We start from the raw sequence: 25,284 nt of genomic DNA, 5'->3' as shown, positions 1-25,284 counted from the left end.
ATAATAAGCCGTTATGCTCTTGGAAAGATGTGGTTTGATGCTGCCTTAACGCGTCACCGTCACGTTACGGTAAATATTACTCAAAAAGTTAACCTTTCCGACAGACCATGCCCGGGTACCTCCCCCTTTGGAGTGTTGCTGATCGGACGATTACAAAATTGAATGAACGCAAAGAGATTGCTATAACAATCCGGTCGAACGGAACAGCGGGAATGTTTACGTATTCTGATGCACGTTAACATTTCGACAAGGTGTCACACATCCGAGATTCAGCCGCGGAGAATGCATCCCACAGACATAAGCGTGTGCGAATTGTAGCATTGCACCGCCTGGTAACTTATAATATACTGATACGTACATACAACGTATAAGTTGTAACTTATAAATCACTTTTACAACTTATAAATTCTAACGTATCAGTTACTGATACTTGTATATCTTCTAAGTTGTACCATATAAGTTATTCATACGTACATACAACTTATAAGTGGTAACTTATAAGTTACTTAAACGTATATACTGTATAACTTATACGTTTTTTCGGTTCCAAGAATGTCGAGACTGATTCGCCGAAGGAAAAGTTTGCCCGCTTATGGTCATGTGAACATGCTCGGCAGGCTGTAATGACAATGTTCGATGACTTCAAAATAAAACTGAACCGTATTTCTAAGTCATTGCATCGATGAACAGCCGAGACACGCTTGCTGCTATGTTAGCAATAGCGCTACTGTTCCGCTCTATCCGAAAATGACGTTTTCACTGAAAATAAACCCAAAACATGTTTCTTTCTGGCGTTCCGCGACTTTTTAAGCGCCGTAAGAGCAAGCGGTTTGTCCAGTTTATTAATACTACAAATAATATAGAATAAAATGTTGCTGACTTGTAAGAGGAATGAAAATGTATTTCCTTGCGATGTTTCTGACTCGCAATTTCAATGAGAAGCTTTCTAGATGTTAAACTCCGGGCAAAGTACTCTTTAAATGTTGTAGCTTTACAGCTTGGCTACCATTAACCCCTCCCCTACATCGCCGCTCACTTCACACGCCAAGCAATTACCTCGCCGATAATGCGCCGAGCTCAACAAATGTGCGAATGTGAATTTCCTGTAATTACTCCGGGCTTTTCACATGTAATCTGAAAGTGCCGAGGGGTCAAACCGGGCGCCGGTGATTGTGTCTGAAGGCGGGTTCTTGTTTTCACCCCGGTTTAATTGTCCTGATGAGAGCTGGGGGGAGGGGGGGCGGGTTACGTTTTGTTTAGCAGAGGTCAAGAGTGGCTCTTTTGTTTCGGTTCCCAAAAGCACGGAAGGAATGCCGTCTGATGGAATAAAATGACCGCCACTCAACGGCAATATCATTTAGGGCGGGTTTGAAGTGCAGCTGTAATTAATTTGAGGGGAAAGCAGTCCGTTGAAAGCTCTTAGGGATCCTTTTTAGTCATTTTGCAATTCTGCTGCCCGACTAAAAAGCCGCATTCAGTCAACGTGTTCCCAACAATATTTTACACCAATCCGCCCCCCCCACCCCAAAAGGTCTTAGAGCCATGTGTGATGCCATAAATCCAAGGATGAGCCAAGCATTGTAAGGGGGAATGAATCTGTATGCAACCTTCGTGGCTGACCAGTTCCTTCTGCACCAAAACAATTGTTAATACAAAAGGCTTCCTCAAATCGACTTAATTTGAATAACTCCACTTTTCATTGTCTACTTTAAAATTCACATTTTCACTCGACGCTATGCCATTTTTTTTCCTTCAAAACTCTCAATCGAAAACCGTATGATCTTGCTGATTTTCTTCACCTTTTTGTCTGTGTGTGGGCCCAGCCGCCGATATTGCCAATTGGACTAAAATGCTTACTTGTTCAATCCCCCGGATGCATTATTCTTTTGGATCATCCCCTCCAGTGGAGATTAGTTAAATTAGCTGTGAAGAGCAATGACTCATGGGACATTGCATGTTTGGTGCAGATAATTGCGAGGCTTGTGTGTGCCACTATCTGGCACCCGGCGTGGTACAGCAGGTGGGCTGGCGCTGGGAGAGTGCCTATCCAACGACACATCTGGTCGGAATCTTTTATTTAGTCGTCCTCAAAATGGACCTGGGAAGAGCCACTGCCAAAAAAAAAAATTTAAAAAAGACAAAAAGCAGTTTTTTCTTGGTGCTTCGTAGTTCCAAAGGCATGCCCGTTGATGTGCATTGCTTGCACTAACAACATGACCGCAAAGTGCAAGGTGACCGAATCAACTCGAATGGGTTACTGAATGTGCTTCAACCGAAAAACGTCATCGTCCAACAAATGAAAACTCCAGTTTGATCAAAATGGTAACCGGAGTGCATGTCTAAAAATCTCCCCCCAAAAATTTCTCCCAAACAATGCCGAGCTCAACGATTTACACTCTAGCATCTCAGAACCTCTCGGTTTCTCTCCCAGCAGTGCAGCCTTGGGAAAGCAGTTTGTTGCGTGTTAAATTCGTGAGGGGATGACCACTCGCTGTTGCCAACGATGGTGGGCGTCAGTCGCCAAAAAAACAACAGCGAGATGGGGGCTCATACTGCAGAAATGGATGTATTTATGGCACTCATTCCCTTTGGGTAAATCTATTGATGGCTTGAAGCTCATCAGTAAAAAAATCATCAATAAACCGTGTCACGTTAAAAGCCGTGGGGTTGAAAAAGTAGCGACTTATAGTCCGGAAAATACGACGGTCGTTTAAAATATATTACTTTAGCCCATGCCGTATTCTGGTCAATGCCAACCAGGCTTGGAAACTCCCTTTCATCTGTTGCTAGCATAGCATTAGCCACCCAAATATTCCTGTAGCTCGGATGGTTTTTACCGGCCACGTAAAATATTCCCGTTGCAAGAACAGCGTCTGCCGGAAACATATTCCCATAACTACTTCCGGGCGTCATCCTGACTATCGCGCGGACATAGCATGTGCGTTCCCCACATAGGTAGGACAGACGTGAGGAAATGGGACGTGCCAACCAAACATTCCTCTGCTCTGACGCGTCGTGGCTCACCGCTCATTTTCAACGGCCAATTCGCTACTTTATTCGATTCACCGCCGATTCGTGCACTGTGAATACTTGCTCAAAGTAACAAAGCACATGACCTTGCCCGTGTGTGTTATCATCTGAAAGTTGCTTCACGTAGAAAAGCAGATGTTGTTCAAACTCTCGGCAGAGGTTATACGGGAGCTAATTAGGTGGCGCTCTGTGGCGTCTCGCCGAGCTGACAGTTACTCGGGGGGTTGGGGGGAGAAACGTTGCGTTGTATACTCCCGGAAAGCCGGCCATAATTCATCATTAGGATATCAGAGTCCAGGTGCAGATGAGAACTGATAGAGGCTGGCAGCCAGGCAAGTCGGAGCACTCGAGGAAGAAAATCTTATCCCGCGGACAATTCCCAGGTCACGGCCACGGTAATTGAAATAATTTTGCCCCCGAAACGTTGTTTAATCACTGACAATCACACAGGCTGGGGGTATTAAATTGAAGAACGCCAGAGTCTGATTACATCTGCCACGTTTAACTGTCCCCCCTTTTCCTACTTACCCTGTTATAACTTTCTTTACTTTACCGCTACGTTATAAATCCGGGCACCGTGGTATCACCGGAATTCATCCGACAAAACACACCGTGAGTAAATTCCGTATTATGGACAGGCCGCATCAGCAAATGGACTAAGCGCAATCCCATTAAAGACCAAAAAAAAAAAAGCCCATGTTGAGATGCAACAAATCATTTGTCTGTTATTAACCCTGAGCCTGTAATTATGCAGATTACCATAGATTTTCCTTGGGTGCCTGGAAGTGGGATCCCGGGGTTGTTCTCGGCGTGGCAGGCGGACGAAGGAACGGCCATGCATTACTGAACTTGCCACATTCATCATGTTGACTGATGGCACGGAGAGTCGGTCCCCGGGTCCCAGTGGTTAATGTAGTGGGTAATTAACTGTCATTTGCCTAGTAATAGGCCGATGATCAATGGTTTGTGAGGAAACAAATTCTAATCCGGCAGCTGATGAATGCACGCAGAGGTTGGGGCAATTCAAGTGGTGGGAGGGACGGCAAAGATGGAGATCGGGGGGAGGGGGAGGAGGAACGTCGCGGCTGGAATTGGAAACGGCTCCTGGAACACACCCCCTACTAATAAGTCATCATAAAAATACTACCAGCAATGCTAATCCTGTCGATATTTTGTACTTTCAGTTTCCTACATCGTGATTGGAATCCTTTTGTTTGGCAGGAATGCTCTGCCCGTCTAGTTACCTTTGCTCGGGCAGAACTTTTCTGTTTTGGCGTGAAGCCCAACGGATAAATATATTCCCCCTTGCAAGGTACGCCGTTTACACCACCGCGGTAATGAGCGGGGAGTCGTCATATTTTTTTTGACACGTTTAGTTTCGCCAAAGCCGAAACAATCCATTTGGCATGACACCGCTTGTGCATCCGCCAAAGGAGACGAACGAGTGCCTCGTAGACTGCGATCGGGTTTTGGGGTCCACTGGGCTAAAGCCTTGTGGAATAATTTAATTGGTATCTGTATTTTTTTTCTCTCGCTCTCTCTCTGTCTCCCCTCATCAAATAGGTACCACTGAGCCGTACCGGGTTCTAATACACAGTGAACGCCTTCTGACCGACAATACGAGGTATTGAGCACTGACTGCATCAATACCCTTTCAAATTCAGATTTGCGGAAAGGCATGAATTTTAATTTCAGGGCCGGATCGCCAACCCCTTTTAAATATACATGCTGTCTTGTCAGCCGTGGATATTAAGTGTATGTCAAGCCGGCTGGTTTACATTGTTATCCCGCAGCCCTCGAGACCTTTAACGGGCAGCCGTTGGATTAAGAGAGGAAGGCCAACGAGAAACGTATTTATTTATGACCAATTATAAACGGCCGGGCTAAACGTATCGAATCGCAGACTTTGGGTTCCTCGGCGCACGAGGCCTCCCTAAGCCGTCATCCTCCGGTTGCGTGCGAGCTGGCGCCTTTGAATTCATTACAAGCAAAAGCGCGCTTAATTTGCCTCCTCCCCTGAGAGCCATTAGCGTCCGTGACATCAAACTGGCAGAGCGGCGAAAGACGAGTGGCAGGTACGCGCCATCCATCTTCCCTTCCCCACAGGGCCGGGCGGGCCTTTCCTTGCGTTCCCCGCCGCTTTGAAGTGTGTTCGCCCACACCGGCGCTGCCACCGCCCGTCCGAAAGATGGTCATCAGGCTGGAGGATTGCCTCCGCTCAGCTTGTTGGGAGAGGGGGGGGGGGGAAAAAAATAGATGGTGTGGTTCGAGAAGCAAATGTATGTGTTGTCCCCGGAAGCGAGCACACGCCGGAAGGCGACGCTGAATCATTTAACGCGGTGGTTAATGTAGCACGTAGGTACCAAATGAATTATGCAGCAAACAAGTGGATGAGAAGGAGCCAGGAGGTCTGTTGAGGAACCTGGGGGGTCTTTTTGGCTTCTCATTTTCTTTTCAATGAGTTTTTTTTTTCCCTCCCGCCCCCCCCATAAGCACATCCATCACCGACGCAAGAAAAATGCTGCTCACAGGCTGGAAAACATTATCAAAGATTTAATTTCTCCGCCGCAGACTCCAAGTTTAGAATGATGGTTTAAAAAAAATATATAGTGTCCTCTCGGAATCAAATTAGAACTTTAATCCCAACTGCTTTTTTTTGGGGGGGGGAGGGGTGAAGACATTTTTTTTCCCCAAAAGAAATATGGCAATAGAAATAACAAGTTCCAGGGTCAAACTCTTGACTCAAAACTTTCAGTGCAGGGATATTTGAAAGCTGCTTCTTTCGATTGCGACGCGCAAGAATCACAGAATGAAATCCAATTCAAATGTATTAAAATGAAGCTTGAAGTACAATTTTTTTTTCTACTTTTGAAGGATAATTCGGTTCTTCAAACCTTTAATTAAAGCGCACTTGACTGAGAGACACTGTCAATTGAGGAAAGGCGTTTCGTGATTGAGTAAATAAGGCACTTCAAACGCATTACATTATTCTCACTTTTGACCTCCAAGTAAAGTTTTGGCCACAATCTTTCAGGCTTTCACTTCACCGGCGACGGATCCTGAGCGGAAAGTCATTTGTTATTGATTGCAGCGAGTAGACGCAACGGGGAATTCAAACGGGTGCGCAAGGACGCCGATCGAGAATCTTTGAAAGCAAAGTAGTGTGACAGAGTTTTTCAACGGAGCGGGCCGGGCGAATTTCAGGACAGACGCCGCAGATTGAAAGAGTGGAACGGAACACCGTTTTGATCCAATCCGACAGGCAGAAAACTTATAACCTCACTTAAATTTTTTTTTTTTTTTTTTTACCTTCCATCATTTATGATCTGGGTGCCTTGAGAGCACGCTCTCTGAAAATGATTCGGTTTAGCGGAAGACAAGGACATTCACCCCTGCAGAGTAAAGCGACGTCTCGTCGTGACTTTGCCGTGCGCCTCAATACAAAGCGCCGCTGTTCGGCGCCAGCGCACGTGCTCATTATCTCGCGCTGAATCTATCATATCTGGCTTTTTCTTGTTTTTTTTTTTGTTTTTTTTTTAGATCAATTACCATTCTTTGTAAGGGGAGAAGTCATCATTTCATCCATTTCGTACGAGCGCCTTTTGGCGATACACGGGGACGAGATAACGCAGACGTATCTAAATTTAGAGGGCTCAAAGGAGGAGGCATAATTCTTTTAATTAAGTCCGTAATAATCCAACGGGAAGGGGCCTTCTTTTGTTTTCACCTCGCCGCCACGTTGCGAGCAATATCCTTCATTGTCTCAAGGTGTGTTTGACAGTGGGCCCTTAATTCCGGAGGTATTCATGAGGGCGCAATCTATCTGCTTCCCGTGCCTCTGGGAAACATACTTTCTGAAGGTTAATAAACAACCCCTGCATATCCCGAGCCCCCGAGATCATTTATCAGATTGCGATCTCTTACAGACTCCGAGAGTGGCATGCCGTTTTATCATTTTAACAACGATGGCTAAAAGTGCCCCAAGAAGTCTGGCTTAATAGGTTATTTTGTTATATGATTTTCCTTATCAGATTCCTTTCTCCCTTGTAGCCCGGTCGAGGTTGCTGTGTAGTAACAGCCCTGAATCCCTAATGAATACTCCCATTAAAGTCCCTGGAGCAGGCAGAGAAATAATAGGGTCCTCCCTGGGCAGTGGTGGAAGCCATGTCCCATCTATTTCAATGGCACAAGCTGTGGCCCTGTGTTTTTATTTTTATTTTTATTTTTTTTAATGCGTTGGCCAAGCCCAATCCATTTTTTTTTGGTCCTATACCTCCAGTAGTTTGTCAAACTTAAAATGAAAACAAAGAAAACACGTTATGTATTAAAAAGAACCACTTAGTTAGAGGTATTTTCATGCTAACGCGCTGCAAGTTAGCGTGGCGGCGAGCTAGTCGTGTTATGCTAATATGAAACCCACAAGCTGGTAAAATGCGTAAACAAAAATAAAAATAACAGATCAGATACGAAATAGTGAGTGACTCTTGATTAAGTGTTATGTTGATGTATATCAAGTATTTTCATGCACTTTGTATTTGTTCTGAGGTGCCTTACAATGGCGCATTTCAGGAGGGCGCCGCGGATATAGGCACACAAAAACGTGGCTAATTGTCATATCGACAAAATACCCCAAATTTTGTGTTGCTCGTTCAGGCGCTTTGTATTTGTTCTGTGGCGTCTGCTGCGTTACCGTAGCGGCTATTTCAGGGTACATAAAAATACCCGTTTTTGCGATTTCAGTTCCCACTTGGATGACGACCCTGAACAAAATAAGTGAGATGGAAAATGGATATAATAAAACTCGAGTCTATGAATGCGAAGGTTGTTTTTTTTTTTTTTTAACATTTTGATCAGTTTCCTCAATGCTTTTTTTCTTAAGGCTATAAAAATAAGTCCACCGCTGTTCATATGAAGTTGGAATATGAAGTCTCAAATTTTATGTTTTTTTTAAGTCTTAAATGTCACAAGTGGAACAGAAATTAGTCACTGGACCTTGTGTAGCATAATGCTGTCGTCTTATTGATTTTTATAGGAGTCCCCATCACTGAATTTCTTTTGGATAAGTGTTTGCGGGAAAGCCAAACATACACCGCCCCAAGTGAAATCTTTGGTGCGCCGAAGGTGCGATCTATTTTGACGCGCAGTGTTTATAAAGACGGCGCACAAACAAAACTAGCGCTGATGCTATCAATGCCTCCTTGGGCGGGTGCAGTCAATAAAGATGTGGCGAGCACAAAGAGCGCGTCAGGAAAGAAAGTCACGGCTTTCCCCATTTCTCATCGCTCTTTAGAGCGCCGGACTCCCAAACTTACACTTTTATAGACACTAATAGTAGCCGTTCGATCTGGCGCAGGTTGTTTGGCGTGACGGGGAACTGCGCAGCCTGCAGCAAGCTAATTCCAGCCTTCGAGATGGTCATGAGAGCCAAAGAGAACGTCTACCACCTGGACTGCTTCGCGTGCCAGCTCTGCAATCAGAGGTGAGTGATTGAACGGCGCTGAACTGGCGTCTCTCTCTCTCTGCCTCTTACCTGTATCCGGCCAAACGGCTGCTCGGGGAAGAAAGATTGAGGCGTACTAACCCGGCTGATGATAGTTGAACATCATGACATTCGTCACTCTAACAAGTGACCAGAGAGATACCCCGACGGACGCGAGGATGATGATCTTGTTCTACTACTGTAAAGTTTGGGGCTCGACAAAGCTCAAGGGGCGCCGTCTCTTCCATCAGTCTTCATTACTGGGCGTCCAACCAAATCCTGATTGACGCTCTCTCCGAGGTTTACAGTCAACGTGTAGTACCCCACTGCATCGTATCGACATATGTTTATAAGTTTGAAGAACTTTGCGGCGATACAATCTGGAATTTTGATTATTTTCTGAAAATTCCAACTCAAAACGGTTTGAACCACTTCACGTATGAGGTTAGAGAACAACATCGTACCATATTTTCCGCAGTATAAGACGATTCGGAGTACAAGGCGGGAATTTTGATCAACAGTTTCTGAAAATTACCACTCAAAACGGTTTGAACCACTTGACGTATGAGGTCAGGGTACAACATCGTACCGTATTTTCCACGCTATAATGCGCTTCGAAGTATAAGGTGGATCTTCAATGAACGGCCTATTTAAAACTGTTTTCATATATAGGGTGCACCGCATTATAAGGCCCATAGAATCGAAGCGACAGTAGTGGCCGTGGTTGCATTATGCAACCATTAGATGGAGCTATGCTAAAGGGAATACAATACAATACAGCTTTATTTATATCGAGCTTTCACAACCGCTGCAGGTGGAACAAAGCGCTTTCCAGAACATTTAAAATAATACGTCCAAGAATTCAGAATATTGAACCACATATAAGGTGCATCGCATTATATGGTGCGCCGTCAGCTTTTGAGAAAATTGAATACTTTTAGGTGCCCCTTATAATACGGTAATTTCAATGCAACGAGGTAGGTGACCGCCATTGAGTTTCCGTTTGCGAAGAAGCCCTGTCAGACACAAAAGAACATTACTCCCTCTGTCGCCGGCATCCGCACACGCCGGACACACGGCGCATACTAAGAGGCAGCAGACCTGGTTACGCACAATTAGCACTCGGTTGTTGTCTTGCCACTTCAGCCGGCTGCACCAGACAGCCTCTCCTAATAGAAGAAGTCAGCTAATCTTCATCAGCTAGACCGAGGCAGGCCAACTCTGCTCTCCCGCATTAAAAGCCACTTAAGCACGGGGCAAATCTTTCTTTTTACATTAAGGCGGCTGATGAACTGTTGAATAAAATTGACGTTTGCGCGTTTCGCACGATCCGCCGCGGCCTCGCCGGGCGCCATTTAGATGCCCGTCACAATTTTTGCCGGAGTCTGGCCACGGTTTATGGTGTGGCACCGAATTTAATTGAAGCTGTTCATCAGCTTGGGCTTTTTTTTTTTTTTTTTTTTTTGCGGTTTGTTACTAGCTTTTTTGCAGCCGGGCAGGTTCATATACTTCACGTAAATGCATGTACAAATCAGAAGTGTCAAAATCCCGGCGTAATTTTACCCCGTAACAGCCTGAGATTTCAATTTGACTCATTTGCCACTTTGTTGCAATGTTCCAACTCCTCTTGGTTGTTTGGGTTGCCTTTGTGGAAGAGTAACACGTTGAAGTTATTCAAAATGCTCAGCATTTATCGGGTGATTAATCGAGTGACCTTCAGCAAATTGCTCTCAGCTCTCTCGGGATCTCACTTTTCCTGAATAGTTTATCCGCCTTGTTTCGGATGGCCTGAAAATGGGCTCCCTGCGCTTTGTTTGGCATACCGATCCCGCTGCTCGTCTCGTTTCACTGGCACCGACTCTGTCCCCTCTCATTGCCCGGCCTCAAACAAACACGAAAAGACCGGTCCCAAGCCCCCTCCATCCCTCGCCTCCCCTTCCATTGACCCGCTTCCCCCCACCCTCCGACAGGCCCTTCAATAAAGCAATCTAATCCATCTCGCAAATGGCCCAGAGATTTCTCTGCGGAACCTCGTCCGAAAATGTGAAATCTGATAAGCAGAGCGGGCGATCGGCGGGGTCGGCAGGGGTCAGGCGCTGTAATTATCCCTCGCTCCTCCGGGTCAGCCGCCGCCCAAATTGGCGTTTGAAGGTTGAATTGCTCCAATCACGTATGAACATCCAGTCTCTCGCGTATCAACCCGTGTCTTCCGTTCCCTTTGTGGGTGCATTCAAACTACCCGAGAGAACTCGGGAGCCGGTGATTATTCTGATTCCGTCACCGTTCGACTCCAATAGTCATTGCCGCGCTCTGCTATTAAAGAATCCTTGGTTAAGCGATCGGCCAATTAGTGCACGCGAGCGAGTGACCGTGACCTTTGCTGTTTGTCGCCATCGCTGTCAACTTGACAGCAGTCTATATATTGCCATGAAGGCAAAGCAATGTACGATCGACGGAAAAAGCATCACCGGTTATCTTGCACGGCCGTTCGTTTTAGCCTCCCACTTATTCGACTCCGAACACGACTTTGAAATGTTAGCGAGCAAAGGGGACTGACTACCCACTTGTCTCTGGTCCATCAGTGAAAATATAGGATCCTACATCCACCCTGATTCCTCCTGTCTGCACCCAACGCGGCCTCACTCCGTTAAACCAAACATAAATCTACCATTGTGACCTTCCCAATCGCCCCGGCCCGTTATTCTCCCCCTACCTGAGCGCCAGCGAGGGAAACGGCGGATGCCGAAAGGAACAGGCGACTGCTTCCGAAAAGAGGTTGTTGGGAATAAGGAAGGCGATATGAGCCTCCGTCTAGCAAGCAGTTAGCCACAGATCAGCCGTGGGGGACAGCTAATCGATGAGGCTGTCGTCCGGCCTCATCATCTTGCCAGTGCTGGCCCAATTTCCCCCTGATGAGCTGGAGGCCACAGTCTGGGGAGGCTGGAGGAAGGTTAGAGCAGAGAGGAGCAGGATGGGTGACAGTGTAGGCGAAGGTCAGCGCTGATAAGGGGTTGGGGTGGTGGGGCGGGGGTGTGGGGGGGTTTCTCCATACTTGAGCCTTTGGAAGGAGAGACTGACGCCAATTGGGTTCAGCGCGGCAAAAGCTCAGCCACGGGTGCCTTGTATGTCATGAGTCAGGCTTGTTAGACAGGGGCCTAATAGGCAATAAGGGACATAGTTGTCACGTTGTGTATGATTGGTGTCGAGAACCGGGAGCCTGTGCTGGGAAGACTACTCGCAGAACACAAATCGTGATTCCTCATCCTGAGATACCCGACGCGCGGGGGGGAAGAAAAATGATCACGATGGATGTAAATTGACAAAGAAGGATTACTCGCAACTTGTTTACCCTGATCAGCTTCTCAAGTTGCAGGGTGCATGAAAGAGTTAAAGCATCAATCTTTTTTTTTTGCTGATTTTGAACACTCTTTAAGTTACACTCCTGGACCATACCTTATGGGGACCACCTTTCATCTATTGTATTTGGAAAATTATGTATTTTTTGAAATGTATTGACTTTTTTTTTTAATTCATCATATTCCAGAAGCTAGGTTAGCTTGTTAGCTGAACGGATAACATTATGGTTGGTTCAGTTTCAAGTCACAATCACGCCGTCAGTGGCGCAGCTCAACTCGGTGTCGATCGTACATGTCAGGATTCGCTACCAGAAATATTGAATCACTTTTTCTAAATTTAGGACTGTCTGAGAAGATCGGGTTGGGGGTAAGAATCCCACACCTCACACCATAGGATAATCCCTCAAGACATTTTAGACAGAAAATTTTAAAATTGACATGGTTGATATCGGACAGTCGGACGGAAAGACAAACCTGAAGGGCGGAGCAAAAGCTCATGATCCAAAGTATACCACATCACGCGGTTTAGAGGCAAGGTTGCGGCACGGGGCATGTTACTGTTGACCGAAGTAACAAAATGACTTTTGAGCAGCGACTCTGCTCACACATTCAGTCAAATGCTCCAAAAATGATGGAAACCGCGTTTCACGGTCCCGATGACTAATGGCCCTCAGCATACTGCGAAAACACGAGTGTCTGATGACAGCGGAGGGACGCGGTCCCGTTCATAAAGCTGGCTATTTGTGAACGCTAACTACATGTGGCACGGCGCTCACTTTTTCCTCCCGTTCCCTCATTTGAGTGGAAAACGGCTACTCTAGTTAACACGCGCCTCGGGGGCATCTAGCTGCCATCGCAATGCATCTTTTAAGTGTGGGCCTGTGGAAGCCATCCCCCACCCCACTTCTCCCCCCCACCCCTACAACAAGAGGTCTCTAAAGACTCATTAGTCACACTCACCTCTCGGTAAAGAGAGGGAAGAAAGTGAAAGGGAGATATGAAGAATCATCTGAGGACGATGAGTAAGCGTCACGGTAAGCATCTGTTTGACTACGGACCGTAATAGGAATACAACTAGGCGTAGAATTGTATTAATGATGTCTTGGGACTCGTTTAATGAGCGTCATTAGTATAGGCTAATAATATGACACAAATAACACAAAGTATTTGATACATTTTTTACAATTATTGGCGTTTGGAACGTTCAACTGAAATAATGGCATCGCAGTCATGAATCTTGTTCAGCTTGACTAGAATGTGGAGCTCGTATTCCAATACTTATTAAAGGCTAACGCAAAGTTGCTCCGGTTGCTGCTAGCGACACGAATTGGCCGTTATTTAGAAGTTGCGGATAAAGCAAACCGCCTTCCGACCCTGACCTAAACGAACCGTCGAAAATATACTCGGCTTCTTAAAGGCTAACTAATAGTTGCTACAGTTGCTGTTTGCGACACAAATTGGTTGTTATTAATATTCTAAGTTGCAGATACAGCAAACCACCTTCCAAGCCCCGACCTAATAGAACCGGCGAAAAGATACTCGGCTATTGTTAGTACCAGGAAGTGGAAATAGTCGGGGGGAGGGGGGGGGGGGCAAAACGTCCTCTATTAGACACGCCTATGATGGGCCCCGGTGTAATATCCTCATCAAAATTGGCGCACCGATGTCACATACGCTGTTGACATTTCACCGGGCAGAAACAATTTGTCTGTGCGAAATAGGGGCGAGGAAACGAGCGTGGGGAGGTGAAAAGGGGGAGAAACAATTTGACTGGAGGAGTGAAGGAGTGCAAAAAAAATAAAATAAAAACACACACACACACACACACAGGTTGACATGAGGTCATTATGAGAGTGGACACAGTGTAAGCGGAAAAATAATAGAGTTGAGAGGTGTAGCAATATGTAAAAAAATTGACCTAAAGCAAGACATACTGTATTTTCCGCACTGTAAGGTGCTTCGGAGTATAAGGCGCACCTTCAATGAATGGACAAATTTAAAACCGTTTTCATATATAGGGCGCACCGCGTTTTAAGGCGCATAGAATGCAAGCTGCGATAGTGGCTGCAGTTGTGTTTTGCATCCACTAGATGGAGCTACGCTAAAAGGAATACAATACAATACAAGAATATTGATGCATATATAAGGTGCATCACATTATAAAGCGCACCGTCGGCTTCTGAGAAAATGAACTGTTTTTAGGTGTGCCTTATAGCGTGGAAAATACGGTCAGTCTGGATTAGGACGATGCACTTTGGAGTCAGCCCGTGGACCCTCAAACGTCTGCGGTTCAAAATGCTGCCGCTCGCCTCTGAATTTGAACACGTAAGAGGAGAGCACAGCCCAATTTCACCTATTTCATAGCCCCTGCTGTTCTATAAGGTGTTTAGATCCACTTTCGAGCCGCGTAGTGTAACGGTTGCTTTCACGTGAGATCAGTTCTGAGCGCAGACCTTCATAGAATGTTTTGTTCAATCATTATAATCCCATCCTTGGAGCATGCCTTTTGCCCCCCGCCCAAAACCCACACTTGTACCCTCTGGTAAACACTGGCACCGGTGTTCGCCGACCTTGTCCAACCTGAAGGGAGATAAGCGACCCTCAGGACAATTCAGTGAGCGCTGCCTCTCGTTCGACATAATTTCCACTTGGCGCTGCGCTGAAAGGTCAAAAATAACCGTAGACCCCCTCACCCAAACCCCCCACTTGTGCGGCTGCCGTCTTTCCCAAAATGCACTGGTCTCACCTTGTGTTAATTGGTCCCAAACGGACGGAACAAATCATGCTCTCAATCTGCCCTCCGGCGCTGAATCAACACAACGAGCATGTCAGGTACACAACTTACCGTGCGGCTTCCAGCTATGAATTCTGTATTCTTAGTATCGATGAACGAGGTTCGCTAACATCTGCCGGTGGAAGGGAAGTAAACAAAGAAACACCCCACCGTCAACTGCACACTCACAAATGTTTTCCCGAAGTTCCTTCACGCGTTGCTGCTGAAGGGATTTTGGCACAATGCTAGCTCCCAAAGACGAGCTAGCACCATCGCCCCCCTCGCTAGCCTACAGCTTGGTGTTAATGCCCCCCTTCTTCCTTTTTCACCGTTCTTCTCCCTCTGGTGTCACGCAGGTTTTGCGTGGGAGACAAGTTCTTCCTGAAGAACAACATGATCCTGTGCCAGACCGACTACGAAGAGGGCCTGATGAAGGAAGGCTACGCTCCCCAGGTCCGCTGACCCTCGTGAGAGGGGGGGCGGGGCGGGGAGTAGGGAGGGCCACAAATTCGGAGGAAGACAGAAGAGTGGGAGAAGACTGATGGAAAGCTTGCAATCACACAAACAAAAAGCACTATCGCTTTCCCGTCCAGGTCCTGTCCCCCCACGTGTACATAAATGAAGCTTCATCTGGAAGGGGAGGTACTCGACTGTACAGAATAGCCATACGGAGTGACTGACAAGTATTGCCGCTTTCCTCTCGGCAAAAAAAAAAAAAACAAAAAAAAAAACACCGGCCTCGGAACAACCCAAAGCAAGTTGTTGGACAGATATTTACATGTGTCACCTTTTACGACAAGGACTTGGCGCTCCAACTACTTGAATCTAAAACGGAGGTATTATCAATCAGTGTATCTTTGGGATAAACACCTTTTTACTGGATGTTGTAAAATGTAAACAGAGGAGCTTGAAGAAGGAAAAAAAAAGAATAATTTAATACTTGTGTGCGTGTGTAAATTGCTCTTTGTTTTTATTTTATTTTATTTTTTTTGCAGGAGTTTTATGGACTCCAATCCTCCTGAAATCATCGGCACCTAGGAGGAGGGGTGGTGGGGGCGGGGAAGTGGCAGTAACACAGGCCAAAATTCAATGTGATGTCAAGGTTCAAATGGACAATGAAAAATCTTTTAAATGTTGACGATGTAAAACGATGGAATCAGTCAAAGTCACCGAGCAGTATTTGACCACCTGGATTTGGAGTCTGTTCTATTTTTTTTTTTTTGATGGGAAGCGTATTTATTAAACTTTGTATCGGTAAACCAGAGATTACGCTCACGGAGGCCGGTTGTAGCAGATGTACAGGTGTGCGAAATGACCCTCGAGTCATCCGGTTAACTTTACGGTCGATTATTTATTGAAGCGGTTCTGAATTTGTCTCCGTTCAAAACACGCTGATACTTGAATGCCATCGGCGGCGGGCGCGTTCGCGGCCCTCGTCATCTCGGCCTCTGTCCGGCTGCGCTCAGCGTTCATCTTTGACTCTGTAAAAAAAAAAAAAAAAAAAAGTGTACATTAAAAAAAAAAAAAGAAGAAAAAAAAAAAAAGAATATTTCCTTTTGCTTGCCTACTGTAAAATTCTTTTTAATGTGTCATCCAGCATGAGATGTTTATTTTTAGGACAACGCGTGTAAATAATGTAATTGTAATAATTTTAAGCACAAATGTAATACAGTTTTATTGTGTTACGTGCCGTTTTTGGTGTCTTTTTTTTTTTTTTCTGTCATTTCGCTGGGGGGGGCAAAAAGAGCATCAGTTCAACCGGTTGACAGGAGGAATTTATATCCCAAGTTTTTTTTTTTTTTACATTTTCAGAGCCATTTCAAAGGCCCTGTGTTTGCCGGAGCTGCTAAGGTTAAGTATCTCGCTCAAGGGCAACAGCATTAGATGCAAACCAGCCATCAGAAAAAAAAAAAAAATCCAGTTTTCTCTGTCTATTTCCCTAACCAGCAGAGCATGTTGCCGCTGATGATATATGACTGATTTGAAGTGCAATCGTTTCCTCAGTTTGTTGTCTCTGCTGCTAGCGGGTGGGGCGGGAAAAAAAAAAAAAAAAAAAACATTTCAGCCTCGCTTAGATGCAAGGAACCCAATGAAATCGCAAAGTTAAGATGCACGCTTCACATACAGGCGCGATAAAAAGTCTACACACCCCTGCTCGATTGTCATGTTTTTTGGTTTTTTTTTTCCGGTGACATACAAAATTAGACCAAGATAAATTATATAAAATTTCCACTATTGATATGACCTATAAACTGTGCAACTCAATTGAAAAAAAAAAAATTAAAGAACGTGATTGCGGAAGTGTACACACCCTCTTACAACCGCAAAACATTAATTTGGTCTAGAAGGCTTTTCCTGACATTTCTTTGCTTTCGAGCAGAAGCCTGATGGTTGAGTTTTAACGCTGACTGCTATTTTTGAACCGTTCATAATTCCCCCCTTCTTTAAAGAATTTATCTCTATTTTTTTTTTTGAGGGAGCGGGTGGAAATCATCAAAACAACTGGCATTTAAACAGGGATGTATAAAGTTTTTGTAACGACTGCATTTCTCAATAAATCCATCTGTTGTTTGCCGTTGTGAAGCACAAAGAAAAAAAAAACCAACAAAAAAAACGAAACAAAATGCTATTTTCTATTTTGGTCCCCATTGTGTGTCAAGCGTGAAACACGAGGAAACGCAACGCTTCATTTCTACTTTGCCGTCAGCAGGCTCCGAGATGGAGTCGAGTGATCTCCTCGCGCGTGGAGGGGGCGGTTAGTTCGACTAATTACCTGGATTTCAATTTGGAATCATCTGGAATGTTGAGGTAAAACATTTGGATTAAAGTTATTGCGCTAATTAGCAAGGTGCTTCCAAAGTGCCCTGCGTAGTTTTGGTGAAAGCGATGCTTCCATCACATTACAGAGGATAATATCCAGCCCAATTAAGCTAATTGAATTTCCTTATCCAGAGACACGGGAAAAGAAAAAAAAAAAAAAGAAGAGAGAACGCCTTTGATTAGGCTCAAGCTGTTGAAAGTCCTTTAGTAGATGAAAACACTCGAGTCGATGGGAGATTACAGGCAGGCGAAATTAAAAGAAAGTGTGGCAACCGCGGGGAGGATTCGCACTAATGGCAGACATGTGTCATGCGTTATTTTGCCTCGGCTGTTCCGGAGTCAGATGTTAGCCCCCCCATCCCCCTACGACCCCCCCTCCCGGGAATCCTGCCGCTGATAGCCTAGCATCATTAGTGCCGTGTTGTCTTTTGTGACAGCGATGATACATTGCAGCGTGATGGCCATTTGCGCCATTACAAGACGCGCGGTTGAATAAAGGAGGGGTTTGTGTGAAAATGACACACACACACACACACACACACACACACACACACACACACACACTCGCTTTGTCATGTATGTTTGCCCCGCAAATAAATAGAATGCCGTAACCGTGTTGTTTTGTGCCGCCAATTGATTTATGTCCTTACCTTTTTTGTTTTTTAACGTGTGGGGAAGCAGTGACTGGGGGGAAATGTAATATGTACTTATAAAACACTGCAAAATGGGATACAATCTAACAAAATCAAATATATATGTATATTTTTGAATATCTTTCCAAATATAATATATGAAAGGTGGTCCCCACAAGGTATGGTCCACGAGTGTAATATAAAGAGTGTTCAAAATCAGGAAAAAAAAAAAAAAGATTGATGCTTTTACCCTTTCATGCACCCTGTAACTTGATCACATGATCAGCTGTCCACTGTAGTAACCGCTGTCCCTTGAAAGGGTTAAAAAAAAAAAATTGAAAATGATCAGACATTCACGTGATGAGGTCCTTTTGGGGAAAAAAAAAAATGTGCGCTCATTCCCTCTCGCCACAGTTACAGAGGGTAAAAAAAAAAAAGAAAAATGAGACGGAACCCAGAGAAGAGTAAAGAACGTGTAAAGAACGCTGCCACCTCGCTCACAGCCAAAGCGAGCTGCTTGAGCGCAAAGAAAAACACCAACTCTCCCACATCCAAATCTACAGTCATTAAGAGCGTTTAGAAAAAGTATTAGCTGCCAGGCTGTGTATCGTTAGCGTCTTCATCCCTGTGTTAATACTGACCCTGGAGTTAGCGCTGCTCTCCTTTGCCAAACGGCTCCAGGGGCAAAAATAATGATCTTTACAGACATGCCAATGCTATCTGGACCAGATAACGCTGCTTTAATGACTCCTTATCCTTTGGCCCTTTCAAGGAGATGGGCGCCCTGGCAAATAAATTCCAGTTGTTGGGTCATTAGCTCTTTATTGCGGTGATAATGGATTTTGTATTTTTGGGTCTGATTTGAGTGTAAGACCCAAGCGAATTTGACTCTTTGAACAATTAGTCAGCTCCCAAGAAGAGTACACGGCATCGGGGTCAATGGAAATAATGATTTATTCAGAGTGGAAATAAAAACAGAAGCGGAGACAGTAACTCCTCGGTAAGCTGCAGTAATATCAGTCGTTCTTCGCAGAAGATAAAGAATATATATCTGCATATGGATCATCTGTATCTCAGAATCTTGTATGTTGGGCCCTTTGTATTGCCAGGTACAATTTTAGTAGTCAGTCCCCGACTTGGTTGTGTTCCATTGTTAAGCCACCGCAGACCGTGCTGTCATTTTCAGTTAATCCTATGTGATATTTACATTTGTTCTGTTGTTTAAACCTTTCATAATCATGCAAATACCCATGTAATAACATTGGGGATTAGTGAAGGTTAGGGCAATTAAAACCTTTTATAAGGAGTTACAACCTTACCCGGCAGAGTATTGACAATCGGGATGGGGAAAAAAAAATGTCAGCGAAGATTGCAATTAGCACCTCATTGATTGTGTTAATGTCCCATCACAAATCTGACCCCGTCAACTGATCCGCCGCGCGGGCCATCGGGATTCATTGCGGCCTGGAGGTCTGTGAACTCCGTTCTTTTGAAGTAACCGGGATAACTCCTACCAGATGCCCATTTAGGACCCCGTCCGGGAGGTCAACCATGCAAGGAAAATCGCAACAATCCGCCCTCTCACGCAAACGCTCACCTGACCGGCAAAAGTGATTAAAAGTATTAAAAAGTGCTTATGCGGTTTAGTGGTCACAAATGCAATTAATTAAACAGTTCTGCACGCCCCCCACCCCCCACGCCCGCCCCACGAAGATTTCCAGGCATTGCGATTTGGTGGTTTGTCAACAGATTTATACACCTATGAGTCTCTTCAGAGACATTTTCAGTATTTTTGTGGCGTTATTGGAGCCTTCTGGAGTCACTGACTGCAAATGAATGTAGCTAATTTACATTCACTTGCATGGGCGGGCGGACACTCCAAAGGACCTAATTCTTCAAATACAGACAATTAAAAACTGAATTTTCCACAACATCTTCATCGCAAGCTTTATTTTGTGCCGCTCACTCCCGACATCAATCTCACACTCGCACGTTGTGCGCTCAACCAAGATTCGCCTTTTGAAAATCCGCTAGCTCGATGCTAACATTTCATCGGACGTGCCATAGACACGCTAGCATCACTTATATTTGAACATAAACAGTTGCAACACACGCAGACGGTTCATAAAATGATACGACCGGGCATATATTCTTTATCCTCGATGGAAAAAAAAATGCGGTGGCTAAGGTACACGCACCAGACGCACATGTTCAATTTGGAATCATGAATTCATGCAAACCTGTCTATGATCTTAACTGTTTTTTTTTTTTTTTTTCTTATTCGTGACCAAATGTCAAATGTCATGTTCCAAAACTATCAGAATCTGTCTGCTGACTCCCCCAAAATCAGATGTATGGTCGTACTGTTATGGTTCCGAAGAACCGTAAATTTTAGTTTGCTTCACACGACTCATCAGGCCATATTGAGTGCACCTGAGTTCCTCTCCCACACCTGGTGACAATCAGGCTGACTGAGTTTATAAAAGGAGGAGGTTTCTCTTTGTCCCTCATTTGGTTGTATGTCTTCGGGGAGTCAACACCATCAGTTGGCTCTCTGAATTTGTGGTTTCATTGAACTTTTGAGTTGCACCATTGTCATTGTCATTATCATTGTCGCGACCTGCCCGTAATGCCCATTTGAAATGTCAGCAAAACATTTTTGAGAGATTTTAGTGGCCTATCGGGGTGAATTTCATTCTCACGGCTTTGTCAATGAAAACCTTTGGATAGCTTTTGTTCAACTATTTTTTTTCTTTCTTGTCACCATACATGAATTTATTGAGGGGTGGAGATTGTAACAGTACCCAGACTGACCTGTGGGAGGCAGCATGCTGGGATTCAGACTGCTGGAAAACACAAATTAAAGGACAAGTAACAGTGGGGGGAAAAAAAAATCACAAGAAGTGAGGCTAACTCTTCACTTATCTGGCATGCTAACATCCGGTCGCTAGTCGAAACACATAGCGTTAGCATCAAACGCTTGAAAATGTATTCGCCTTGACGTCAGGTTACCATAAATGATGCGTTATCTGGCAAATGCTCAAATTCCGCCCGCCGCTTTAAAATTCCAAGTGTGTTTACCAGGCCCGAAGAGAATCACGTGGCAGTCACTTCACGAGCGCCGTCGCGCCGTGCTCTCGGGCCACACCGCTAATGGCGGCGCCAAAGTCAACACAGCCGTGTTTCAAGCGCTCACTTGTTTCGCTCGGGTGTTAATTATGTTGAAAAATGGATTTAGTGATCCGAATCAAACTTGTAGCCAGGTCATGCTGTTTTGGAAATGAAGGAGGGGGTTGGGAGTCTTCTTTTTGGGTTTTTTTTCGCAGTTAGTAATGGAGACCTGTGTAATTTTGTTTGTTTTCCTCCTGGTTTCGCCAGCGCGATGTCGAGCCCACACCCCCGTCATCCTTCGTGGCTGTTGATGCCGACCCTTGTGTGTTTATGAAGCGCTGTTTCCGTATGACCTAATCTCAAACAAATTGGAAAGATGATTGTGATCTGCGGGGGGTATAGGAGCTGCCTTATTCCTAACAATAACCTTCAGATTAAAACCTTTTATATTGAGTCACAACCTTACCCGGCAGAATATTGACAATCGGGATGGGGAAAAAAAAATGTCAGCGAAGATTGCAATTAGCACCTCATTGATTGTGTTAATGTCCCATCACAAATCTGACCCCGTCAACTGATCCGCCGCGCGGGCCATCGGGATTCATTGCGGCCTGGAGGTCTGTGAACTCCGTTCTTTTGAAGTAACCGGGATAACTCCTACCAGATGCCCATTTAGGACCCCGTCCGGGAGGTCAACCATGCAAGGAAAATCGCAACAATCCGCCCTCTCACGCAAACGCTCACCTGACCGGCAAAAGTGATTAAAAGTATTAAAAAGTGCTTATGCGGTTTAGTGGTCACAAATGCAATTAATTAAACAGTTCTGCACGCCCCCCACCCCCCACGCCCGCCCCACGAAGATTTCCAGGCATTGCGATTTGGTGGTTTGTCAACAGATTTATACACCTATGAGTCTCTTCAGAGACATTTTCAGTATTTTTGTGGCGTTATTGGAGCCTTCTGGAGTCACTGACTGCAAATGAATGTAGCTAATTTACATTCACTTGCATGGGCGGGCGGACACTCCAAAGGACCTAATTCTTCAAATACAGACAATTAAAAACTGAATTTTCCACAACATCTTCATCGCAAGCTTTATTTTGTGCCGCTCACTCCCGACATCAATCTCACACTCGCACGTTGTGCGCTCAACCAAGATTCGCCTTTTGAAAATCCGCTAGCTCGATGCTAACATTTCATCGGACGTGCCATAGACACGCTAGCATCACTTATATTTGAACATAAACAGTTGCAACACACGCAGACGGTTCATAAAATGATACGACCGGGCATATATTCTTTATCCTCGATGGAAAAAAAAATGCGGTGGCTAAGGTACACGCACCAGACGCACATGTTCAATTTGGAATCATGAATTCATGCAAACCTGTCTATGATCTTAACTGTTTTTTTGTTTTTTTTTCTTATTCGTGACCAAATGTCAAATGTCATGTTCCAAAACTATCAGAATCTGTCTGCTGACTCCCCCAAAATCAGATGTATGGTCGTACTGTTATGGTTCCGAAGAACCGTAAATTTTAGTTTGCTTCACACGACTCATCAGGCCATATTGAGTGCACCTGAGTTCCTCTCCCACACCTGGTGACAATCAGGCTGACTGAGTTTATAAAAGGAGGAGGTTTCTCTTTGTCCCTCATTTGGTTGTATGTCTTCGGGGAGTCAACACCATCAGTTGGCTCTCTGAATTTGTGGTTTCATTGAACTTTTGAGTTGCACCATTGTCATTGTCATTATCATTGTCGCGACCTGCCCGTAATGCCCATTTGAAATGTCAGCAAAACATTTTTGAGAGATTTTAGTGGCCTATCGGGGTGAATTTCATTCTCACGGCTTTGTCAATGAAAACCTTTGGATAGCTTTTGTTCAACTATTTTTTTTCTTTCTTGTCACCATACATGAATTTATTGAGGGGTGGAGATTGTAACAGTACCCAGACTGACCTGTGGGAGGCAGCATGCTGGGATTCAGACTGCTGGAAAACACAAATTAAAGGACAAGTAGCAGTGGGGGGAAAAAAAATCACAAGAAGTTAGGCTAACTCCTCACTTATCTGGCATGCTAACATCCGGTCGCTAGTCGAAACACATAGCGTTAGCATCAAACGCTTGAAAATGTATTCGCCTTGACGTCAGGTTACCATAAATGATGCGTTATCTGGCAAATGCTCAAATTCCGCCCGCCGCTTTAAAATTCCAAGTGTGTTTACCAGGCCCGAAGAGAATCACGTGGCAGTCACTTCACGAGCGCCGTCGCGCCGTGCTCTCGGGCCACACCGCTAATGGCGGCGCCAAAGTCAACACAGCCGTGTTTCAAGCGCTCACTTGTTTCGCTCGGGTGTTAATTATGTTGAAAAATGGATTTAGTGATCCGAATCAAACTTGTAGCCAGGTCATGCTGTTTTGGAAATGAAGGAGGGGGTTGGGAGTCTTCTTTTTGGGTTTTTTTTCGCAGTTAGTAATGGAGACCTGTGTAATTTTGTTTGTTTTCCTCCTGGTTTCGCCAGCGCGATGTCGAGCCCACACCCCCGTCATCCTTCGTGGCTGTTGATGCCGACCCTTGTGTGTTTATGAAGCGCTGTTTCCGTATGACCTAATCTCAAACAAATTGGAAAGATGATTGTGATCTGCGGGGGGTATAGGAGCTGCCTTATTCCTAACAATAACCTTCAGAAAACCTTTCAGGATGAAAAAAAAAAAAAAAAGGCAGTGAAGGGGAGGGCGGGGGGGAGGGCAAGGGGAGTTTCAGGCCAGATTATTGAAAAGGCAATTTTCCCCACCCAACTCGTTTGGTTAGATGCAATGAAACGTCTTATTTTGTTGCGGGGAAATGGTGGAAGAGATTCAAAAGGCGGTTCTCCCTCTTTCCACCTCTCTCAAGAGGATGAGTGTAATCAAACCGGGCAGACGGAGGATCTGAAGAATTTTTGAGTATCGGCATGAAGAAGTGCAAAGGCAAACTTTTAGGGTAGCGGGCAAATTTTGATTTTGAAAATGTCGTAATGCAAAAAGTATGTGAAGTTTGACGCGTTCTGGAGACGTTTCTTCATTGGGGTTTTTGGTGTCTCAATTTGATCGGAATTGGGATTTTTATTTGAGTTTTAGAATTTTTTTTTTTTTTTCAAATCATAATGTTTTTCTTCATTTTTGGGGTGACAACCAGCTTGTTGGAGCAGGTTACAGTGAAAGGAAAAAAAAGAAAAATCGGCACCATGAATGCATTTCGAGTCATCATATTAGGTCATAATGTGATTAAAATTTCCATTTCGAATTGTGAAATTAAAGTGCCGATTATGCAAAAAAAAAAAGGCCTTAGGTAAGAAAATGAGATGACTCTCAAATTTGGTAAAATGTAAATAAATGGAAAATTGTCGTAGGGCGGCGTTTTTTTTTAGTGATTGCCGATTGGAACAATGAGGAATTGTTTTGTCCTTTTGAAATTTTGTTACAGTGAATATATACTGTATCTATATATATATATATATATATATATATATTTTTTTTGTAGGTAACCGGGAAAAAGTTCCAACTCGGTTTCACAAAATTCTCTGGAGAGGGCAGGAGAAGAATTTTGGGGTATCAGCAAATGAACGCTGTGACCAAAATCAGGAAAAAAAAAACCCAAAAAGACTACCGAACCAAAAACCCGTTCTGAATATAATGTTCTCCTTTATGATCCGTGTGAACCCGGAACAATTAGAAAGCTTGCAGAACACAAGGTCACGGTCTCTCTCCCAATCAGCTCCCATGTAACATCACACAACAGCCATAACTCTCGTCATTAACTCGCCGCGCACGTCTCACCCTGCCGACTGCGGCCCCTGCGAGCCCCTCGCTACCGACTTACGGGTTATTAAGGAGGCTGTAGACTAAGGTGACGCTAACAACAACTGTGAGCTCCACAAATGTGCAGACCGTGCTGTAATTGCGCACTGGAAGAGCACAGGGGTTGGCTTGATAAGGACGCCGGGCCTCCATCCTAATGGGTACTCTGGAGACTCTCAGGCGGGAGCGCCTGCTGCCAATCCAGCGCTGACCAACTGTCAACACGGGGGGGAGGATGGGG

General features: G+C 44.8%; 1 protein-coding gene across 2 annotated transcripts in view; it reads left to right on the top strand.

Moving 5' to 3' along the window:
• Positions 1-17,595, top strand: part of lmo3 (LIM domain only 3) — a 34,817-nt gene extending 17,222 nt beyond the window's left edge. For both annotated transcript variants that reach the window (XM_019866234.1, XM_019866233.1), the window contains 2 exons: positions 8,384-8,509; positions 14,995-17,595. In XM_019866234.1, the coding sequence (XP_019721793.1) occupies positions 8,384-8,509; positions 14,995-15,100 (232 nt within the window). In that variant the 3' untranslated portion in view covers positions 15,101-17,595. The remainder of the gene's footprint in view (positions 1-8,383; positions 8,510-14,994) is intronic.
• The last annotated feature ends 7,689 nt before the right edge of the window (positions 17,596-25,284 follow it).

Source organism: Hippocampus comes, unplaced genomic scaffold (assembly GCF_001891065.2).
Source record: "Hippocampus comes isolate QL1 unplaced genomic scaffold, H_comes_QL1_v1.1 scaffold50, whole genome shotgun sequence".
In the NCBI taxonomy this organism is placed as follows: Eukaryota; Metazoa; Chordata; class Actinopteri; order Syngnathiformes; family Syngnathidae; genus Hippocampus; species Hippocampus comes.
The sequence above is the reverse complement of the archived record's forward strand: the minus strand, read 5'-3'. Positions and strand labels throughout refer to the sequence as shown.